This window comes from Palaemon carinicauda, chromosome 2 (genome assembly GCF_036898095.1).
Source record: "Palaemon carinicauda isolate YSFRI2023 chromosome 2, ASM3689809v2, whole genome shotgun sequence".
NCBI lineage: Eukaryota > Metazoa > Arthropoda > Malacostraca > Decapoda > Palaemonidae > Palaemon > Palaemon carinicauda.
The window spans coordinates 49,035,350-49,054,459 of NC_090726.1; the positions used below are offsets into that span (position 1 = coordinate 49,035,350).

General features: G+C 38.0%; 2 protein-coding genes across 3 annotated transcripts in view; one reads left to right on the forward strand and one right to left on the reverse strand.

Annotated features, from left to right (window-relative positions):
- Positions 1 to 1,537, forward strand: part of LOC137617381 (uncharacterized) — a 56,919-nt gene extending 55,382 nt beyond the window's left edge. Inside the window, exons 4-5 of one of the 2 annotated variants that reach the window (XM_068347404.1) lie at positions 905 to 1,014; positions 1,376 to 1,537. In XM_068347404.1, coding sequence (XP_068203505.1) covers positions 905 to 1,014; positions 1,376 to 1,522 — 257 coding nt within the window. In that variant the 3' untranslated portion in view covers positions 1,523 to 1,537. Of the gene's footprint in view, positions 1 to 904; positions 1,050 to 1,375 lie in introns of those variants that run through there. The other variant, XM_068347410.1, reaches the window with a different exon arrangement.
- Positions 1 to 19,110, reverse strand: part of LOC137624743 (uncharacterized) — a 412,156-nt gene that overhangs the window by 241,252 nt on the left and 151,794 nt on the right. The window lies entirely within an intron of this gene.

The following is a 19,110-nucleotide window of genomic DNA, read 5'->3' on the forward strand; positions in this document are numbered from 1 at the left end:
CATGCTTTTGTTGTCCTTCAATACCACTGTTCTTTCCTTATATTTCAAATATATTTTTGTCTCTTCAATCATCAATGTCACACCTTTCATTATCCCTGTTCTTACGTTCTTACATTCTTTTTTATTTCCCACTTTCTCTGCAATGCCCTTTTTACACTTACCTGCTTCTTTAATGTTTTTCCTTGTGCTCAATACCCCAGCCTCTTTTGCCTTCTCGAGTCATACAAGAGTTTTTTCGTTGTTTTATGTGCACAACCTTTTTAATTGTTTCCTTGTTAGTTTATCACTTTTTTTGGTATGGATGTTTTTTCCCATTTTATGGGTATTGTTTTATTGACTTAACATATACTATTTATTTGTTTTGCCCCGTCTTCTGCAAACATCATCTTGATGTGTACTTTAATTTGTATATGGAATTATGTTCTATTAGACATTTTAACAAACATTTTAGAAATATAAAAACTTTTAAACGTTTTAGAGTTTCAAACGTATCAGTTTCTTATTAATATTTTTTTTTAAATGTCAAATTTAATTTCATATATGAATTAAAGTACACAAGATGATGTTTGCAGATTACAGGGACAAAGTGTGTTAAAAATAAAAAAGCAAGATAGGAAAAAATAAGTAGATGTAAAGTGATTTCCTCCATTTCATTCATTGTTCGACATACCAAAGTGAATTTTCACAATGTGTGAAATCTATCATTTCATAGTGCAATTTCATAATGATTTTATCCAATTGGTAATATGTTTGTTTCATTTATTCAATGCAATTAGTTTTGTACCTTTTACATTTTGTTCACTACCAGTACTGTTTAAATTTTGTTCACTACTAATACTGTTTAAATTTTGTTCACAACTAACTGTTTAATTTTGTTCACTAATACTGATTTGTTATTTTACAGGTGAACAAACAAGACTGCAGAGCTTCAAGAGCATCGCCGAAGACTCAAGAAATATACTCGAGGCGCTGGTAATCCAGAGCGACATTAACTTCAACACTGGACCCATAAGAGTAAAATAATCATTGATTTTAGTTTTTTTTTTTTTTTAATTTTTTCATTTTTTGAATATATATATTAAATGCTGAATTTTCTTCCTTATTTAATTGTATATTAAATTCAAAATTAATTTTTTGTTAGATAAAATGTGTTTATAATAATTTGGAAATATTTGGAAAATAAAAGGAATAGCAAATTTTTTAATTTTATTTCAAACCAATTTGTATGCATTACCATGTATATTATATTTAGGTATAAATACAAAGATCATTATGAAGTTGTTTGAAGTAAAAGGGATGTATAGATACCAAGAGTTGCCATATACAGTATTAAAATCTATTATTGGGAGATAGATTTTTAAATCTTTTCTCCTAGCACCAGGGACCATTGGGCAACCAGGTTCCTCTTCTTGTCCTTGCCATGAAAACGTTCAAACCTCTTCAACAACCGCCCGGGACGAAGCTTGAAATGACGCGCACTTCTATGGAAACACATATCCTGTGGAGTAAGGTACCATGTTAACGTGGTCACTTTAAAGTCAAGACTGCATGATAGAGAAAATGTAAGCTACTACAATTAAAATGGAGTAACCAGACTAGATACACCTGTAATGTTGACACCAATAAAATAGATTGAACAAGTTGTTGATTACAGAATATTACCCTAAGAGCATGCCTAAATACGTACACTGCAATAAAGGTATGGACGCTCTGTACAAGATAATGTCAGTAATCCTGCTGAGATGATGCATGGCTTAATTTTGGTATATCACTTCTTGGAGAAGAGAATACCGGGAAAACCTGACAAGTATTACCAAGTGGGACTAGAAATGACGACTATTTTATCTAGAGAATTGCATAAACGTAATAGGGTTTATCATGGGTCAGACTGTAGAGTCCTCTACATTAGAGTCCTAAAAGGATGTCTTTATGGCTGCTCAAAGAAAATAACATGTTGAAAGCATGTAAGAGTTTAAAGACTAAATAGAAAGATAAACCTTTAGATATGAAAGGGAATATCTGGATGCTATATTAATCTCGGATGTGTGTGTTAGGCACGTCAAACCAGTCCTGTGTACAAAGTGTAACATTTGGTGTCCCTAATTAGAGGAAAGTTATCTAGAAACCTCATTAAGACTAAATAGCAACCTAACCCTTTAGACAGGAAAGGGGCAATCTGGATGCTGTGTTGTAGAGGTATTTGTGGTACGCCAGTCATATATAGAAAATGTAACAATTGATCCTACGCAGAGGAAAAACATGTAAAAGTAACAACAAGAAACCACATGAAGACTAAATAGCAGGATAACCCTTTAGATAGAAAAGGAGCTTGCAGAGTGCTATATTTAAAGAGGTTTCTGTGGTAGGCAGGTCGAACCAGTCCTGTGGACAAAGTGTAACATTTGGTGTCCCTAAGTAGAGGAAAATCATAAACATCATGTACGATTAACCTAGAAACCTGATTAAGACTAAATGGCAAGCAAAACCTGTATCTGGATTCTTTTAAAAGGTGTCTGTAGTAGGCAGGTTAAATCAACTGTGCGTACAAAATGTAACATTTGGAGTTCCCAAGTAGAGGAAAAACATGTTAAGAGTTTAACGATAAACTTCATGAAGACTAAGTAGTAAGCTAAACCTTTAGATGGGAGAGGGGCTATCTGGATGCTATATTGAAGAGTGGTCTGTGGTAGGCAGGTCAAACCAGTTCTGTGTACGTGTAATGTTGGGGTCTCTAGCAGAGTAAAAAGCATTTAACTGTTCAACAACTAGAAACCCCATAAAGACAAAATAGCAAGCTAAACCTTAATATAGGAAAAGTGCTATCTGGATGCTGTATTGAAGAGGTGTCTCTGGTAGGCAGGTTGAACCAGTTGTATGTAAAAATATAACATTTGGTGTCTCTAAGTAGAGGAGAAACATGTTAAGAGTTTAAATACTAAAAACTTCAAGAAGAATAAATAGCAAGATAAATCTTTAAGATAGGAAAGGGGCATCCTGGATGCTGTATTGAAGAGATGTCCTGTGTACAGTCTAACATCTGGTGTCCCTAAGCAGATAAAAAATTATGACAGTTTAACAAATAGAAACCTCACGAAGGAAGCATTTTAAAAAGTATGCAAGAGTTTAACAACTAAAAACCCAATGAAGACTAAATAGCAAGCTATACCTTTAGATGGGAAAGAGGTTATGTGAATGCTGTATTTTAGAGGTATCTGTGGTAGGCCGGCCGAACCAGCCCGTGTACAGTGTTACAAAAGGTGACCCTAACCAGATGAAAATAATGTTAAGAGTTTAACAACGAGAAACCTCACGAAGAGTAAATAGCAAGCTAAACCTTGTTATTGGAAAGGCTATCTTGATTATGTATTGAAAAGGTGTCTGTGGTAGGCAGGTAAAACCAGCTGTGTACAAATTGAAACATTTGGTGTCCCTAAGCAGAAGAAAAACCGGAAAGAGTTTAATAACTACAAATCCCATGAAAACTAAACAGCAAGCTAAACATTTAAATATTAAAGGGGCTATGTGAATGCTGTATTGAAGTATCTGTGGTAGCTGGCAAAACCAGCCTGTGTACAAAGTGTTACATTAGGTAACCCTAAGAGGAGGAAAATAACATTACTATGAAGCTAAATAAGAAGGTAAACCTTTCGATACGAAAGGGGGTATCTGGATGATGTATTTAAGAGGGGTTTGTGGTAGGCAACTCGAACCAGTCCTGTGTACAAAACGTATCATTAGGTGTCCCTAATACGAGGAAAAGCACAGAGAGTTTAACAAGAAACCTCATGAAGACTAAATATCAAGCTAAACATTTAGATAGAAAAGGTGCTATCTCGATGCTGTATTGAAAGTGTGCGTGTTAGGCAGGTCGAAACCAGTCCTCTGTACAAAGTTACATTTGGTGTCCCTAAGCAGAGGAAAATCCTATCATTGTTTAAATATGAATCTTATGAAAACTAAACTAGCAAGCAAAATCTGTAGATAGGGAAGGGGCTATCTGGATGCTGTACTGAAGAGGTGTCTGTGGTAGGCAGGTCAAACCATTCCTGTGTACAAAGTGTAACATTTGGTGGCCCTGAATAGAGGAAAATAATATCAGATTAATCTAGAAACCTAATGAAGACTAAATAAGCGAAACCTTTAGATAGAAAAGGAGCTATCTGGATGCTGTATTGAAGAGGTGTCTGTTGTAGGCATGTGGAACCACTTCTGTGTACAAAGTGTAACATTTGGAGTCAATAAGCAAATTAAAAAAAAATTAACAGTTTAACAAATAGAAATCTTATCAAGGAAGCAGAGTAAAAAGTATGAAAGAGTTTAACAAATAAAAACCTCATGAAAACTAAATAGAAAGGTAAACCTTTAAATAAGATGAGGTTATCTGGATGTTGTATTGAAGTTGTGTTTTAGGCAAGTCGAACCATTCTGTGTAAAAAAAAAAAAAAAAAAAAAAGTGTAACATTTGGTGTTCCTAAGTAGAGGAGAAGCATGAGTGTGTTTAAAAACTAGAAAACTCATGAAGACTTAAAAGGAAACTGATTTTTCAGATAGGAAAGGGGCTAAGTGAATGCTGTATTGAAGAGTTGTGTGTGGTAGGCAGGTAGAACCAGTCCTGTGTACAAAGTAACATTTGGTGTCGCTACGTAGCAGAAAAAATCTATGCGTTTAACAAGAAATCTCATGAAGACTAAATAGTAAGTTGAACCTTTAGATAGGAGAGGGGCTGTCTGGACGCTCTATAGCAGAGGTGACTGTGGTAGGCAGGCTGAATCAGTCCTGTGTACAAAGTGTAACATTTGGTGTCCCTAACTAAAGCAAAAAGCATGTAATAGTTTAACAACTAGAAACCTTATGAAGCCTAAATAGCAAGCTAAACCTTTTGATAGGAAAGCGGCTATCTGGATGCTATTGAAGAGGTAGGTGGTAAGCAGGTTGAACCAGTCCTGTGTACAAAGTGTAACATTTGGTGTCCCTAACTAAAGTACAGTGATGCCTCAGGATACGAAATTAATCCGTTCAGGATGCGGTTTCGTATCCTGATGTTTTCGTATCCTGAGTCGCGTTTTACATGTAAATAGCCTAATCCGTTCCAAGCCTTATAAAAAGTCACCTTTTCTTTCATAAACACGCTAAACTGTAGTAATAAACATGCATTGCAGCCATTTCTATCATTCAATAATTAACACAACCGTTAAAAACAGCCTAATCCATTCCAGAAACCACTATGAGATTATTCAATAATGTACAGTACGTAGTTATAGCCAAGTTATCCCCCCCAAGCCCAAAGAAAACGGTCCGTTTTCTTTACTACGGTACGATACTGTATAAAAGTTACGGTACTGTACTGTATGTACGTAAAGCATTTAGATCAGTGAAGGTGTATTGTTACTGTACCTGTACGTACACCTAAATTAATTATTGATACTGTACCTGTACACTCTGAAAAAAAGGTTACAGTTAATTAGTGTAACAAAAAAGTTGAAACTTACCTTTTGAGTGAGACGATGTCCGATAGCGAAGTCGCGGCAGAGGAGGATGGCATAAGGCAGAAAACGTAACAAGTGACAGACTACGTACAGTAATTTACACGCTTAACACATTAACAAACTTTACAAAATAAAAAAAAAATGGCAGAAATAATTAACACTTAACATTACGTATGGAAAACTATAAAATGAAAGAAAAAATTACTTTAACACTTAACGGTAACATAAAACTTAAAATTGAATTTTTTTTTTTTTTTTTTTGCGTTTTTATAACTTTACGTTTTTCTTATTTTCTAAATCTCTTCTACTTCTTCATCACTTTCTTTTTTCTGTTTCTTTTCTTTACTTTCACCTTCTACTTCTTCATCTCTTTCTTTTTTCTGTTTCTTTTCTTTACTTTCACCTTCGTCTTGGCCTACCAATACCGCTGGCCTCTTTAATAAGAAACTATCCATTGAAGCTTGTTTCTGCCTACTTTTCAACACATTTCTAAAATGCGTTAGGCAAACGTCATTGCAGTGTTGAAGCGCACGGTTGGTATAAACTTTTTCTGGATGTTCCTTTTCGACGAAGTCTGCCATTTTATGGAAACATGCAAGAATTTCCTTAATGTCTGCCGTTTTCAAAGGTGCAACATCCTCCTCATCACCGCTAGAGAACTGCTCTTGAACATCACTCACTTGCATCGTCTCCAACTCCTTCAAGTCGTCCGTCGTCAACTCCTCGTGGTGCTCCTCGATAAGTTCATCGATATCTTCCGCGCTAACTTCCAGCCCCATGGACGTACCAAGATGTACGATGTCAGCCACCTCAGACTGCTGAATTGGTTCAGGATCGTCAACGATCTCGGCTTCTCCTCCAGGCTTCCCGAACCCCTCGAAGTCTCGTGCAGAGACAGCATCGGGCCACAGCTTCCTCCAAGATGAGTTTAGGGTACGCCTCGAAACTTCCTGCCAAGCGAGATCGATGAGTTTGAGGCATATCACGATGTTGAAGTGATCTTTCCAAAATTCACGCAGAGTGAGGTTTGTACTCTCTGTGACTTGGAAACATCTCTTGAAGAGATGCTTCGTGTACAATTTTTTAAAATTAGAAATAACTTGCTGGTCCATGGGCTGGAGGAGAGGGGTGGTGTTAGGCGGTAGATACAGGACCTTTATGAAGGAATACTCGGCCAGAAGATATTCCTCGAGGCCAGGAGGGTGAGCTGGAGCATTGTCCAACACCAGCAGACATTTCATAGGGAGGCGCTTTTCTTCCAAATATTTTCGGACAGTCGGACCGAAGCAGACATTCACCCAATCAATGAACAGTTGCCTCGTTACCCAGGCTTTTGCATTCGCCTTCCACATCACAGGAAGGTTCTCCTTAATAACTTTGTGGGCTTTGAAGGCTCGGGGATTTTCTGAATGGTACACCAGCAGGGGCTTTATCTTGCAGTCCCCACTGGCGTTTGCACAAAAAGCAAGGGTAAGCCTGTCCTTCATAGGCTTATGTCCGGGTAGCCTCTTCTCCTCCGCCGTGATGAATGTCCGACGAGGCATTTTCTTCCAGAAAAGCCCAGTTTCGTCGCAATTGAAAACTTGCTGCGAAGTGTAGCCTTCCTGCAGAGTCAACTCCTCGAACGTTTTAACAAAGGCTTCGGCAGCCTTCGTGTCCGAGCTGGCTGCCTCCCCATGCCGTACCACTGAATGGATGCCAGTCCTTTTCTTGAACTTCTCAAACCACCCACGAGAAGCCTTAAACTCTGGGGGTTCCTGCTGGGATGTTCCTTCTCCTGCTCCTTCTTCGGCCTGAGCACGCACGAGATCACCGAAAATGGCGGAGGCCTTCTGGCAAATTGTAGTCTCAGTGATGGTGTCTCCTGAGATCTCTTTGTCCTTGATCCACACAAGAAGCAGCCTCTCCATCTCGTCATGCACGTGCGTTCTCTTGTTGGAGAAAATAGTGACGCCCTTAGAAGGTGTTGCTGCTTTGATGGCCGCCTTCTGCTTCAGGATGGTGCCTATCGTAGACGGATTCCGGCCATACTCCTTGGCGATCGCACTTAAACGCATGCCAGACTCGTACTTTTTAACGATTTCAAGTTTCGTCTCCATCGAGAGCATCGTCTTCTTCTTCTTTCCTTCGGCAACATTCTTGGGACCCATGGCTTCAGTAATACGTAATATAATACACTACGTAACGTTATATACAGTCTATGTATAGTAAACACTAATACAGTACAGTGCACAGTAACGAAAGTTTATTAACGATAACACGTGGCGTACGAATGTACTGTATATTAACACAAAGTCAAACAAGCGAAAGCACACAACACAATGTCTGTTAACGATACCGCGGTCGGAACGAAAAGAGAGAGAGAGAGATGAACGCCCGTGCGTAGGCAAGCTGGGATAGTTGCCGACCAATAGGAAAGCAGGATCTTATGGCGTCAGCTAGCGTCTGAGTAGGGAGATAACCAATGGGTGAGCGGGAGGCTGTAAGTGAGTCTACCCAAGTTCAAAGTCTGGCGGCGCGCGCTTTTTAAAATTACTCTCGGCGAAGAGTTGGGATCTCGTAAGGTTTTCGTATCCTGAAATTTTATCCGTATCCTGGGGCATAAAAATCTTCGAATCACTTTTCGCATCCTGAATTTTTCGTAAGCAGAAACTTTCGTATCCAGAGGTATCACTGTATTAAAAAGCATGTAATAGTTTAACAACTAGAAACCTCATGAAGACTAAATAGTAAGCTAAACCTTTAGACAGGAAAGGGGCTATCTGGATGCTGTATTGAAGATATGTCTGTGGTAACTAGGTGGAAGTCCTGTGTATAAAGTGTATCATTTGGTATCCCTAAGCAGAGGAAAAGCATGTATGAGTTTAACAACTAGACAGCTCACAGACTAAATAGCAGGATAAACCTGTTGATAGGAAAGGGTCTATCTGGTTGTTGTATTTAAGAGGTGTGTGGGGTACACAGGTCGAACAAGTCCCCTGTACAAAGTTTAACATTTGGTCCTCAGCAGAGGAAAAACATATAGTAAGACTTTACCAACTAGAAACCTCATGAAGACTCAATAGCAAGCTAAACCTTTAGATAGGAAAGGGGGTATCTGGATGCTGTATTGAAGAGGTGTGTTTTAGGAAAGTCGAACTATTCCTGTGTAGAAAATGTAACATTTGGTGTCCCTAACTAGAGGAAAATCATAGTTTAACTAGAAACCTGTAGATAGGAAAGGGGATATCTGGATGCTGTATTAAAGAGGTGTCTGTGGTAGGCAGGTTGAACCAGTCCTGTGTACAAAGTCTAACATTTGGTGTCCCCTAAGCAGATTAAAAAGTATGTAAGACTTAAACAAATAGAAACCTTATGAAAGAATCAAGAGTAAAAAGCGTGTAAGAGTAATAAATAGACACCACATGAAGACTTAATAGCAAGCTAAATCTTTGGATAAGAAAGGGGTATCTGAATGATGTATTGAAGGCGTTTGTGTGGTAGGCAGGTCGAACCAGTCCTGTGTACAAAGTATAACATTTGGTGTCCCTAAGCAAAGATAAATAATGTAAGTAACTACTAGAAACCTCTTGAAGACTACACAGCAAGCTAAACCTTTAGACAGGAAAGGGGGTATCTGGATGCTGAATTGAAGATATGTCTGTGGTAGACAGGTGGAAGTCCTGTGTATAAAGTGTAACATTTGGTATCCCTAAGCAGAGGAAAAGTTTGTAAAAATTTAATGACTAGAAACTTCATGAAGACTAAATAGCAAGATGAATCTTTAGATAGGAAAGGGGACTATCAAAGTGCTGTATTTAAGAGGTGTCTGTGGTAGGCAGGTCGAACCAGTCCTGTGTAAAGTGTAATATTTGGTATCCCTAAGCAGAGGTGAAGCATGTAAAAGTTTAGCCACTAGAAGCCTCATGAAGACTAAATAGCAGGATAAACCTTTAGATAGGAATGGGCCTATCTGGATGTCGTATTGATGAGGAGGCTGAATCAGTCCTGCGCACAATGCAACGTTTGGCGTCCCTAAGCAGAGAGAAAGCTTGTAAGAGTTTACCAACTAGAAACCTCATGAAGATTAAATAGCAAGCTAAACCTTTTGATATGAAAGGGGCTATTTGAATGCTGTATAGAAAAGTGTGGTAGGCAGGCCGAACCAGTCCCATGTTCAAATTGTAACCTTCAGTGTCCCTAAGTAGAGGAAAATTATGTAAGAGTATAACAACTAGAAACCTCATGAACACTATATAGCAATGCAAACCTTTATACAGGAAAAGGGCTATCAGGATGCTGTATGGAAGAGGTGTCTGTGGTAGGCAGGTCGAACAAGTCCTGAGAACAAAGTGTAACATTGGATGTCCCTAAGCAGAGGAAAATAATGTAAGAGTCTAACTACTAGAAATTGCATGAAGACTAAATAGCAAGATGAACCTTTATATAGGAAAGGGGCTATCTGGATGTTATATTGAAGACGTGTGTGGTATGCAGGTAAAACCATTCGTGTGTACTAAGTTTAACATTTGGTGTTCCTAAGCAGAGGAAAAATATGAAAGTTTTAGAATTGAAAACCTCAAGAAGACTAAATAGTAAGCTAAACCTTTATATAGGAAATGCGCTATCTTGATAATGTGTAACATTTTGTTCCTCTAAACTGATAATAAAGTATAAAAGATTTTAACAAATCGAAACCTTATGAAGGAAGCAGGGTAAAAAGTATGTAAGAGTTTAATAAGTAGAAGCCTCTGGAAGACGAACAGCAAGCTAAACCTTCAGATAGAATGAGGTTATCTGGATGTTGCATTGAAGGTGTGTGTTTTAGGCAAGTCGAACCATTCTTGTGTAAAAAAAGGTGTAACATTTGGTGTCCCTAAGTAGAGGAGAAGCATATTAAATTTTAACTAGAAACCCATGAAGACTAAATAGTAAGATAAACCTTTAGATAGAAAAGGGGCTATCTGGATGCTATTGAAGAGGTAGGTGGTTAGCAGGTTGAACCAGTCCCGTGTATAAAGTAACATTTGGTGTCGCTACGTAGCGGAAAAAAAATGTATGCGTTTAACAAATAGAAATCTCATGAAGACTAAATAGCAAGTTAAACCTTTAGATAGGAAAGGGGCTGTCTGGATGCTCTATGGAAGAAGTGACTGTGGTAGGCAGGTCAACCCAGTCCTGTGTACAAAGTGTAACATTTGGTGTCCCTAACTTAAGTAAAAAGCATGAAATAGCTCAACAAGAAACCTTATGAGGCCTAAATAGCAAGCTAAACGTTTAGATAGGAAAGGAGCTATCTGGATGCTGTATTGAAGAGCTGTCTGTGGAAGGCAGGTCAAACCATTTGTGTACAAATTCTAACATTTGGTGTCCCTAAGTAGAGGAAAATCATATAAGAGTTTAACTAGAAACTCCATGAAGACTAAATAGCAAGCGAGACCTGAAGAGAGAAAAGGTGCTATCTAGATACTGTATTGAATAGGTGTCTGTGGTAGGCCAGTCGAACTAGTCCCGTGTAGAAAGTGTAACATTTGGTGTCCCTAAGCAGAAAAAATTGTAACATTTGGTGTCCCTAAGCAGAAAAAAATCATATAAGAGTTTAACTAGAAATCTCATGAAGACTAAATACCAAGCTAAACCTTTAGATAAGGAAGGGGATATCTGGATGCTCTTTTAAAGAGGTGTCTGTGGTAGGCAGGTCGAACCAGTCCTGTGTACAAAGTGTAACATTTAGTTTTCATAACCAGAGTAAAAGATTGTAAGAATTTAACAACTAGAAACCCCATGAAGACTAAATAGCAAGCTAAACGTTTAGATGGGAAAGAGGCCATGTGAATGCTGTATTGAAGAGGTATCTGTGTAGGCCGGACGAACCAGCCTGTGTACAAAGTGTTACATTAGGTGACCATAAGCAGAGGGATATAATGTGAGTTTAACAACTAGAAACCTCATGAAGCTAAATAGAAATCTAAACCTTTTGATAGGAAACTGGATATCTGGATGCTGTATTGAAGGTGTTTGTTTTAGGCAAGTCAAAACATTCTTAGGTACAAGGTGTAACATTTGATGTCCTTAAGTATAAGGAAATCATTTAGGTGTTAAACTAGAAACTTCATGATGGCTAAATAGCAAGCAAAACATATAGAGAGGAAAGGGGCTATCTGGATGCTGTATTGAAGAGGGGTCTGTGGTATGCCAGTCGAACCAGTCATATATAGAGAAGTGTAACATTTGGTGTCCCTAAGCAGAAGAAAATCATATTAGAGCTTAAATAGAAACCTCATGAAGAATAAATACGAAGCTAAACTGTTAGATAGGAAAGGGGCTATCTGGATGCTGTACTAAAGGGGTGTCTTTGGTAGGAGGGTCGAAACAGTCCTGTGTACAAAGTGTAACATTTGATGTCCTTAAGCAGAGGAAAATAACGTAAGAGTCTAACTACTAGAAACCTCATGAAGACTAAATAGTAACCCAAACGATTAAATAGGAAAGGGGGTATCTGGATGCTTTATTGAATAGGTGTCTGTGGAAGGCAGGTTGAACCAATTGTGTTTAAAGAAATTAACATTTGGTGTCCCTAAATAGAAGAAAAGCATGTTAAGAGGTTAACTAGATACTTCATGAAGACTAAATCTTTAGATGGTAATGGGGCTATATGAATCCAGTTAGTGTGCAGTGTTACATCAGGTCACCTTAAGCAGAGGAAAATAATGTTAAGAGTTTAACAACTAGAAACTCGTGTACCTAAATAGAAATCTAAACCTTTTGATAGGAAAGGGGATATCTGGATGCTGTATTAAAGAGGTGTCTGTGGTAGGCAGGTAGAACCAGTCCTGTGTACAAAGCCTAAAATTTGGTGTCCCTAAGCAGAGAGAAAGCTTGTAAGAGTTTACCAGCTAGAAACCTCATGAAGACTAAATAGCAAGCTAAACCTTTAGATAGGAATAAGGACATCTGGATACTGTATTGAAGGTGTGTGTGTGTCAGGCAAATCGAACCAGTCATGTGTACAAAGTGTAACATTTGTTGCCCCTAAGCAGAGGAAAACCACACACGAGTTTAACAACTAGAAACCTCATGAAGAATAAATAGCAAGCTAAACCTTTAGACAGGAAAGGGGCTATCTGGATGCTGAATTAAAGATATGTCTGTGGTAAACAGGTGGAAGTCTGTGTATAAAGTGTAACATTTGGTATCCCTAAGCAGAGGAAAAGTTTGTAAAAATTTAATGACTAGACACTTCATGAAGACTAAATAGCAAGATGAATCTTTAGATAGGAATGGGGCTATAAAATTGCTGTATTCAAGAGGTGTCTGTGGTAGGCAGGTCGAACCAGTCCTGTGTAAAGTGTAATATTTGGTATCCCTAAGCAGAGGTGAAGCATGTAAAAGTTTAGCCACTAAAAGCCTCATGAAGACTAAATAGCAGGATAAACCTTAGATAGGAAAGGGCCTATCTGGATGTCGTATTGATGAGGAGGCTTAATCAGTCCTGCACACAAAGTGCAACGTTTGGCGTCCCTAAGCAGAGAGAAAGCTTGTAAGAGTTTACCAACTAGAAACCTCATGAAGATTAAATAGCAAGCTAAACCTTTTGATATGAAAGGGGCTATTTGAATGCTGTATAGAAAAGTGTGGTAGGCAGGCCGAACCAGTTCCATGTTCAAATTGTAACCTTCAGTGTCCCTAAGCAGAGGAAAATCATGTAAAAGTATAACAACTAGAAACCTCATTAACACTATATAGCAATCCAAACCTTTATACAGGAAAAAGGCTATCAGGATGCTGTATGGAAGAGGTGTCTGTGGTAGGCAGGTCGAACCAGTCCTGTGTACAAAGTTTAACATTTGATGTCCCTAAGCAGAGGAAAATAATGTATGAGTCCTACTACTAGAAACCTCATGAAGACTGAATAGCCATATAAACCGTTATATAGGAAAGGGGCTATCTGGATGTTATATTGAAGGTGTGTCTGTGGTATGCAGGTAAAACCATTCGTGTGTACTAAGTTTAACATTTGGTGTCCCTAAGCAGAGGAAAAGTATAAAAGAGTTTTACAACTGAAAACCTCAAGAAGACTAAATAGTAAGCTAAACCTTTATATAGTAAATGCGCTATCTTGATAATGTGTTAAACATGTAACATTTTGTTGCCCTAAACAGATCAAAAAGTATACAAGATTTTAACAAATAGAAACCTCATGAAGGAAGCAAGGTAAAAAGTATGTAAGTTTAATAAGTAGAAACCTCTTGAAGACTAACAGCAAGCTAAATCTTTAGATAGAATGAGGTTATCTGGATGTTGTATTGAAGGTGTGTGTTTTAGGCAAGTCGAACCATTCTTGTGTAAAAAAATATGTAACATTTGGTGTCCCTAAGTAGAGGAAAAGCATATATGAGTTTAACAACTAGACAGCTCACAAAGACTAAATAGGAGGATAAAGCTGTAGACAGGAAAGGGGCTATCTGGATGCTGTATTGAAGATATGTCTGTGGTAGACAGGTGGAAGTCCTGTGTATAAAGTGTAACATTTGGTATCCGTAAGCAGAGGAAAAGCTTGTAAGAGCTTAACAATTAGACAGCTCACAAAGACTAAATAACAGGATAAACCTGTTGATAGGAAAGGGTCTATCTGGTTACTGTATTTAAGAGGTGTGTGTGGTAGACAGGTCTAACCAGTCCCCTGTACAAAGTTTAACATTTGGTCCTAAGCAGAGGAAAATCATATACGACTAACAACTAAAAACCTCATGAAGACTCAATAGCAAGCTAAACCTTCAAATGTGAAAAGGGCTATCTGGATGCTGTATTAAAGAGGTGTGTTTTACGCAAGTCAAACTATTCATGTGTAGAGAAAATGTAACATTTGGTGTCCCTAAGTAGAGAAAAATCATATAGTTTAACTAGAAACCTGTAGATAGGAAAGGGGACATCTGGATGCTGTATTAAAGAGGTGTCTCTGGTAGGCAAGTTGAACCAGTCCTGTGTACAAAGTCTAACATTTGGTGTCCCTAAGTAGATCAAAAAGTATGTAAGAGTTAAACAAATAGAAACCTTATGAAGGAGGCATAGTAAAAAGCGTGTAAGAGTTTAATAAATAGACACCACATGAAGACTTAGTAGCAGGCTAAATCTTTGTTTAGGAAAGGTGCTATCTGGATGCTGTATTGAACGTGTGTGATTTAGGCAAGTCGAACCATTCTTGTGTACAAAGTGTAACGTTTCGTGTCCCTAAGCAGAGGAAAATCATAGAAGAATTTAACTAGAAACTTAATGAAAACTAAATAGCAAGCTAAACTTTTCGATAAGAAAGGGGCTATCTGAATGAAGTATTGAAGGCGTGTGTGTGGTAGGCAGGTCGAACCAGTCCTGTGTACAAAGTGTAACATTTGGTGTCCCTAAGCAAAGATAAATAATGTAAGTAACTACTAGAAACCTCTTGAAGACTACACAGCAAGCTAAACCTTTAGACAGGAAAGAGGGTATCTGGATAATGAATTGAAGACATGTCTGTGGTAGACAGGTGGAAGTCCTGTGTATAAAGTGTAACATTTGGTATCCCTAAGCAGAGGAAAAGTTTGTAAAAATTTAATGACTAGAAACTTCATGAAGACTAAATAGCAAGATGAATCTTTAGATAGGAAAGGGGACTATCAAAGTGCTGTATTTAAGAGGTGTCAGTGGTAGGCAGGTCGAACCAGTCCTGTGTAAAGTGTAATATTTGGTATCCCTAAGCAGAGGTGAAGCATGTAAAAGTTTAGCCACTAGAAGCCTCATGAAGACTAAATAGCAGGATAAACCTTTAGATAGGAAAGGGCCTATCTGGATGTCGTATTGATGAGGAGGCTGAATCAGTCCTGCGCACAATGCAACGTTTGGCGTCCCTAAGCAGAGAGAAAGCTTGTAAGAGTTTACCAACTAGAAACCTCATGAAGATTAAATAGCAAGCTAAACCTTTTGATATGAAAGGGGCTATTTGAATGCTGTATAGAAAAGTGTGGTAGGCAGGCCGAACCAGTCCCATGTTCAAATTGTAACCTTCGGTGTCCCTAAGTAGAGGAAAATTATGTAAGAGTATAACAACTAGAAACCTCATGAACACTATATAGCAATGCAAACCTTTATATAGGAAAGGGGCTATCAGGATGCTGTATGGAAGAGGTGTCTGTGGTAGGCAGGTCGAACAAGTCCTGTGTACAAAGTGTAACATTGGATGTCCCTAAGCAGAGGAAAATAATGTAAGAGTCTAACTACTAGAAATTGCATGAAGACTAAATAGCAAGATGAACCTTTATATAGGAAAGGGGCTATCTGGATGTTATATTGAAGACGTGTGTGGTATGCAGGTAAAACCATTCGTGTGTACTAAGTTTAACATTTGGTGTTCCTAAGCAGAGGAAAAATATGAAAGTTTTAGAATTGAAAACCTCAAGAAGACTAAATAGTAAGCTAAACCTTTATATAGGAAATGCGCTATCTTGATAATGTGTAACATTTTGTTCCTCTAAACTGATAATAAAGTATAAAAGATTTTAACAAATAGAAACCTCATGAAGGAAGCAGGGTAAAAAGTATGTAAGAGTTTAATAAGTAAAAACCTCTGGAAGACGAACAAGCTAAACCTTTAAATGGGAGGAGGTTATCAGGATATTGTATTGAAGGTGTGTGTTTTAGGCAAGTCGAACCATTCTGTGTAAAAAAAAGTGTAATATTTGGTGTCCCTAAGTAGAGGAGAAGCATATTAGAGTTTAACTAGAAACCTCATGAAGACTAAATAGTAAGCTAAACCTGTAGATAGGAAAGGGGCTATCTGGATGTTGTATTGAAGAGGTGTCTTTGGTAGGCAGGTCAAACCAGTCCTGTGTACAAAGTGTAACATTTGATTTCTGCAAGCAGTGGAAAAGCATGTGTGTTTAAAAACTAGAAACTTATGAAGACTTAATAGGAGACTGAACTTGCAGATAGGAAAGGGGCTATGTGAATGCTGTATTGAAGAGGGGTGTGTGGTAGGCAGGTAGAACCAGTCCTGTGTAACATTTGGTGTCACTATGTAGTGGAAAAAATGTATGCGTTTAACAACTAGAACTCTCATAAAGACAAAATAGTAAGTTAAACCTTTAGATAGGGAAGGGGATATCTGAATGCTCTATTAAAGAGGTGTGAGGTAGGCAAGTCAAACCAGTCCTGTGTACAAAGTGTAATATTTGGTGTCCTAAACCAGAGTAAAAGCATGTAAGAGTTTAACAACTAGAAATCCCATGAAGACTAAATAGCAAGCCAAATGTTTAGATAGGAAAGGAGGTTTCTGGATGCTATTGAAGAAGTATCTGTGGTAGGTAGGTTGAACCAACTCGTGTACTGTGTTACATTGGGTGACCCTAAGCAGAGGAAAACCAAATCAGAGTATAATAACTAGAAACCTCATGAAGGCTAAATAGCAAGCTAAACTTTTCAAAATAGGAAAGGGGCTTGCTGGATGCTGTTATGAAGAGGTATCCGTGGTAGGCAGGTCGATCCAGTCCTGTGTAGAAAAGTGTAAAATTTGGTGTCCCTAAGCAGAGTAAAAAGGGTGTAATAGTTTAACAAATAGAAACCTTATAAAGCCTATATAGCAAGCTAAACCTTTAGATAGGAAAAGTGCAATCTGGATGCTGTATGTAAGAGGTGTGTGGGTTTGGCAGGTCAAATAACTCCTGTGTACAAAGTTTAACATTTGTTGTTCCTAAGCAGAGAAAAAGTGTGTAAGAGTTTAAATAGAAACCTTATGAACACCATATAACTATGTAAACCTTTAGATAGAAAAGCGCCTATCTGGATGTTATATTTAAGGGGGTCTATGGTAGGCAGGTCGAACCAGTTCTGTGTACAAAGTGTATCAATTGGTGTCTGTAAGCAGAGGAAAATCATAAGAGTTTAACAATTTGAAACCTCTTGAAGACTAAATAGCAAGCTTAACTTTTTGATAGGGAAGGGGCTATCTGGATGCTGTATTGAAGATGTGTCTGGAAGTCCAGAGTAAAAAAGTCTAACATTTGGTGTCCCTAAGCAGAGTAAGAAGCATGTATGAGTTTAACAACAACAAACCTCATGAAGACTAAATAGCAAGATAATCCTTTAGATAGGAAAGGGGCTATCTGCATGCTATATTAAAGAAGGGTCTGTGCTAGGCAGGTCGAACCAGTTCTGTGTACACAAGTATAACGTTTATCGTCCCTAAGAAGAGGAAAAGCACGTATGGGTTTAACAAAAAGAAACCTTATGAAGACTAAATAGCAAGCTAAACCTTTAGATAGGGAAGGGGTTATCTGGATGCTATATTTAAGAGGGGTTTGTGGTAGGCAGGTCAACCCAATACTGTATACAGTGTAAAACTTGGTGTCACTAAGCAGACGAAAATCATGTAAGAGTTTAAATAGAAACCTCTTGAAGACTAAATAGCAAACTAAACTTTTTGATAGGAAAGGGTCTATGTGGATGCTGTAATGAAGAAGTGTCTGTAGTAGGCAGGTCGAACCATTCCTGTATACAAAGTCTAACATTTGATGTCCCTAAGCAGATTAAAAAGTATGTAAAAGTTTAACAAACAGGAACCTCATGAAGACTAAATAGCAAACTAAACCTTTAGACAGGAAAGGGGCTATCTGGATGCTGTATTGAAGAGGAATTTGTGGTAGGCCAGTCAAACCAGTCATATGTAGAAAGTTTAACATTTAGTGTCCATAAGCGGAGGAAAATTATATAAAGATTAACTAGAAACCTCATGACTAAAAAGTAAGCTAAACCTTTGTATAGGAAAGGGGCTACCTGGATGTTGTATTAAAGAGGTGTGTGGTAGTCAGGACGAAGCAGTTGTGTAAAATATGTAATATTTGGTGTCCCTAAGCACAAGAAAAACATGTAAGAGTTTAACATCTAGAAACTTCAGTAAGAGTAAATAGCCAGCTAAACCTTTAGATGGGAAAGAGGCTATCTGGATGCTGTATTGAAGGTGTGTGTTTTAGGCAAGTCGAACCATTCTTGTGTACAAAGTGTAACATTTGGTGTCCCTAAGAAAATGAAAACAATGTAAGAGTGTAACTACTAGAAACCTCTTGAAGACTAAATAGCAAGTTAAACCTTTAGACAGGAAGGGGCTATCTGGATGCTGTATTGAAGGGGTGTCTTTGGTAGGTGGGTTGAACCGTTCCTGTGTACTAAGTGTAACGTTTAATGTCCCTAAGCAGAGGAAAATGATATAAGTCTAACAACTACAAACCTCATGAAGACTAAACAGAAAGCTAACTCTTTTGATAGGAAAGGGGCTATCTGGATGCTGTATTTAAGGTGTGTGTGTGTGGTAGGCATGTCGAACCAGTCCTGTGTACAATGTGTAATATTTGGTGTCCCTAAGCAGAGGAAAATAATGTAAGTCTTACTAATAGAAACCTCATGAAGACTAAATAGCATGATAAACCTTTAGATAGAAAAGGGGTTTTCTGGATGCTGTATTGAAGAGGTGTCTATGGTAAGAGTGGCAAATGGAAGAGTAGTAGAAAGGGCATTAATGGATTATGTGTTGATAACTAGAAGAATGTTTGGAAGATTGAAAGACGTGCACGTGTTTAGGGGTATGGCTAACGGTATGTCTGATCATTTTTTGGTGGAA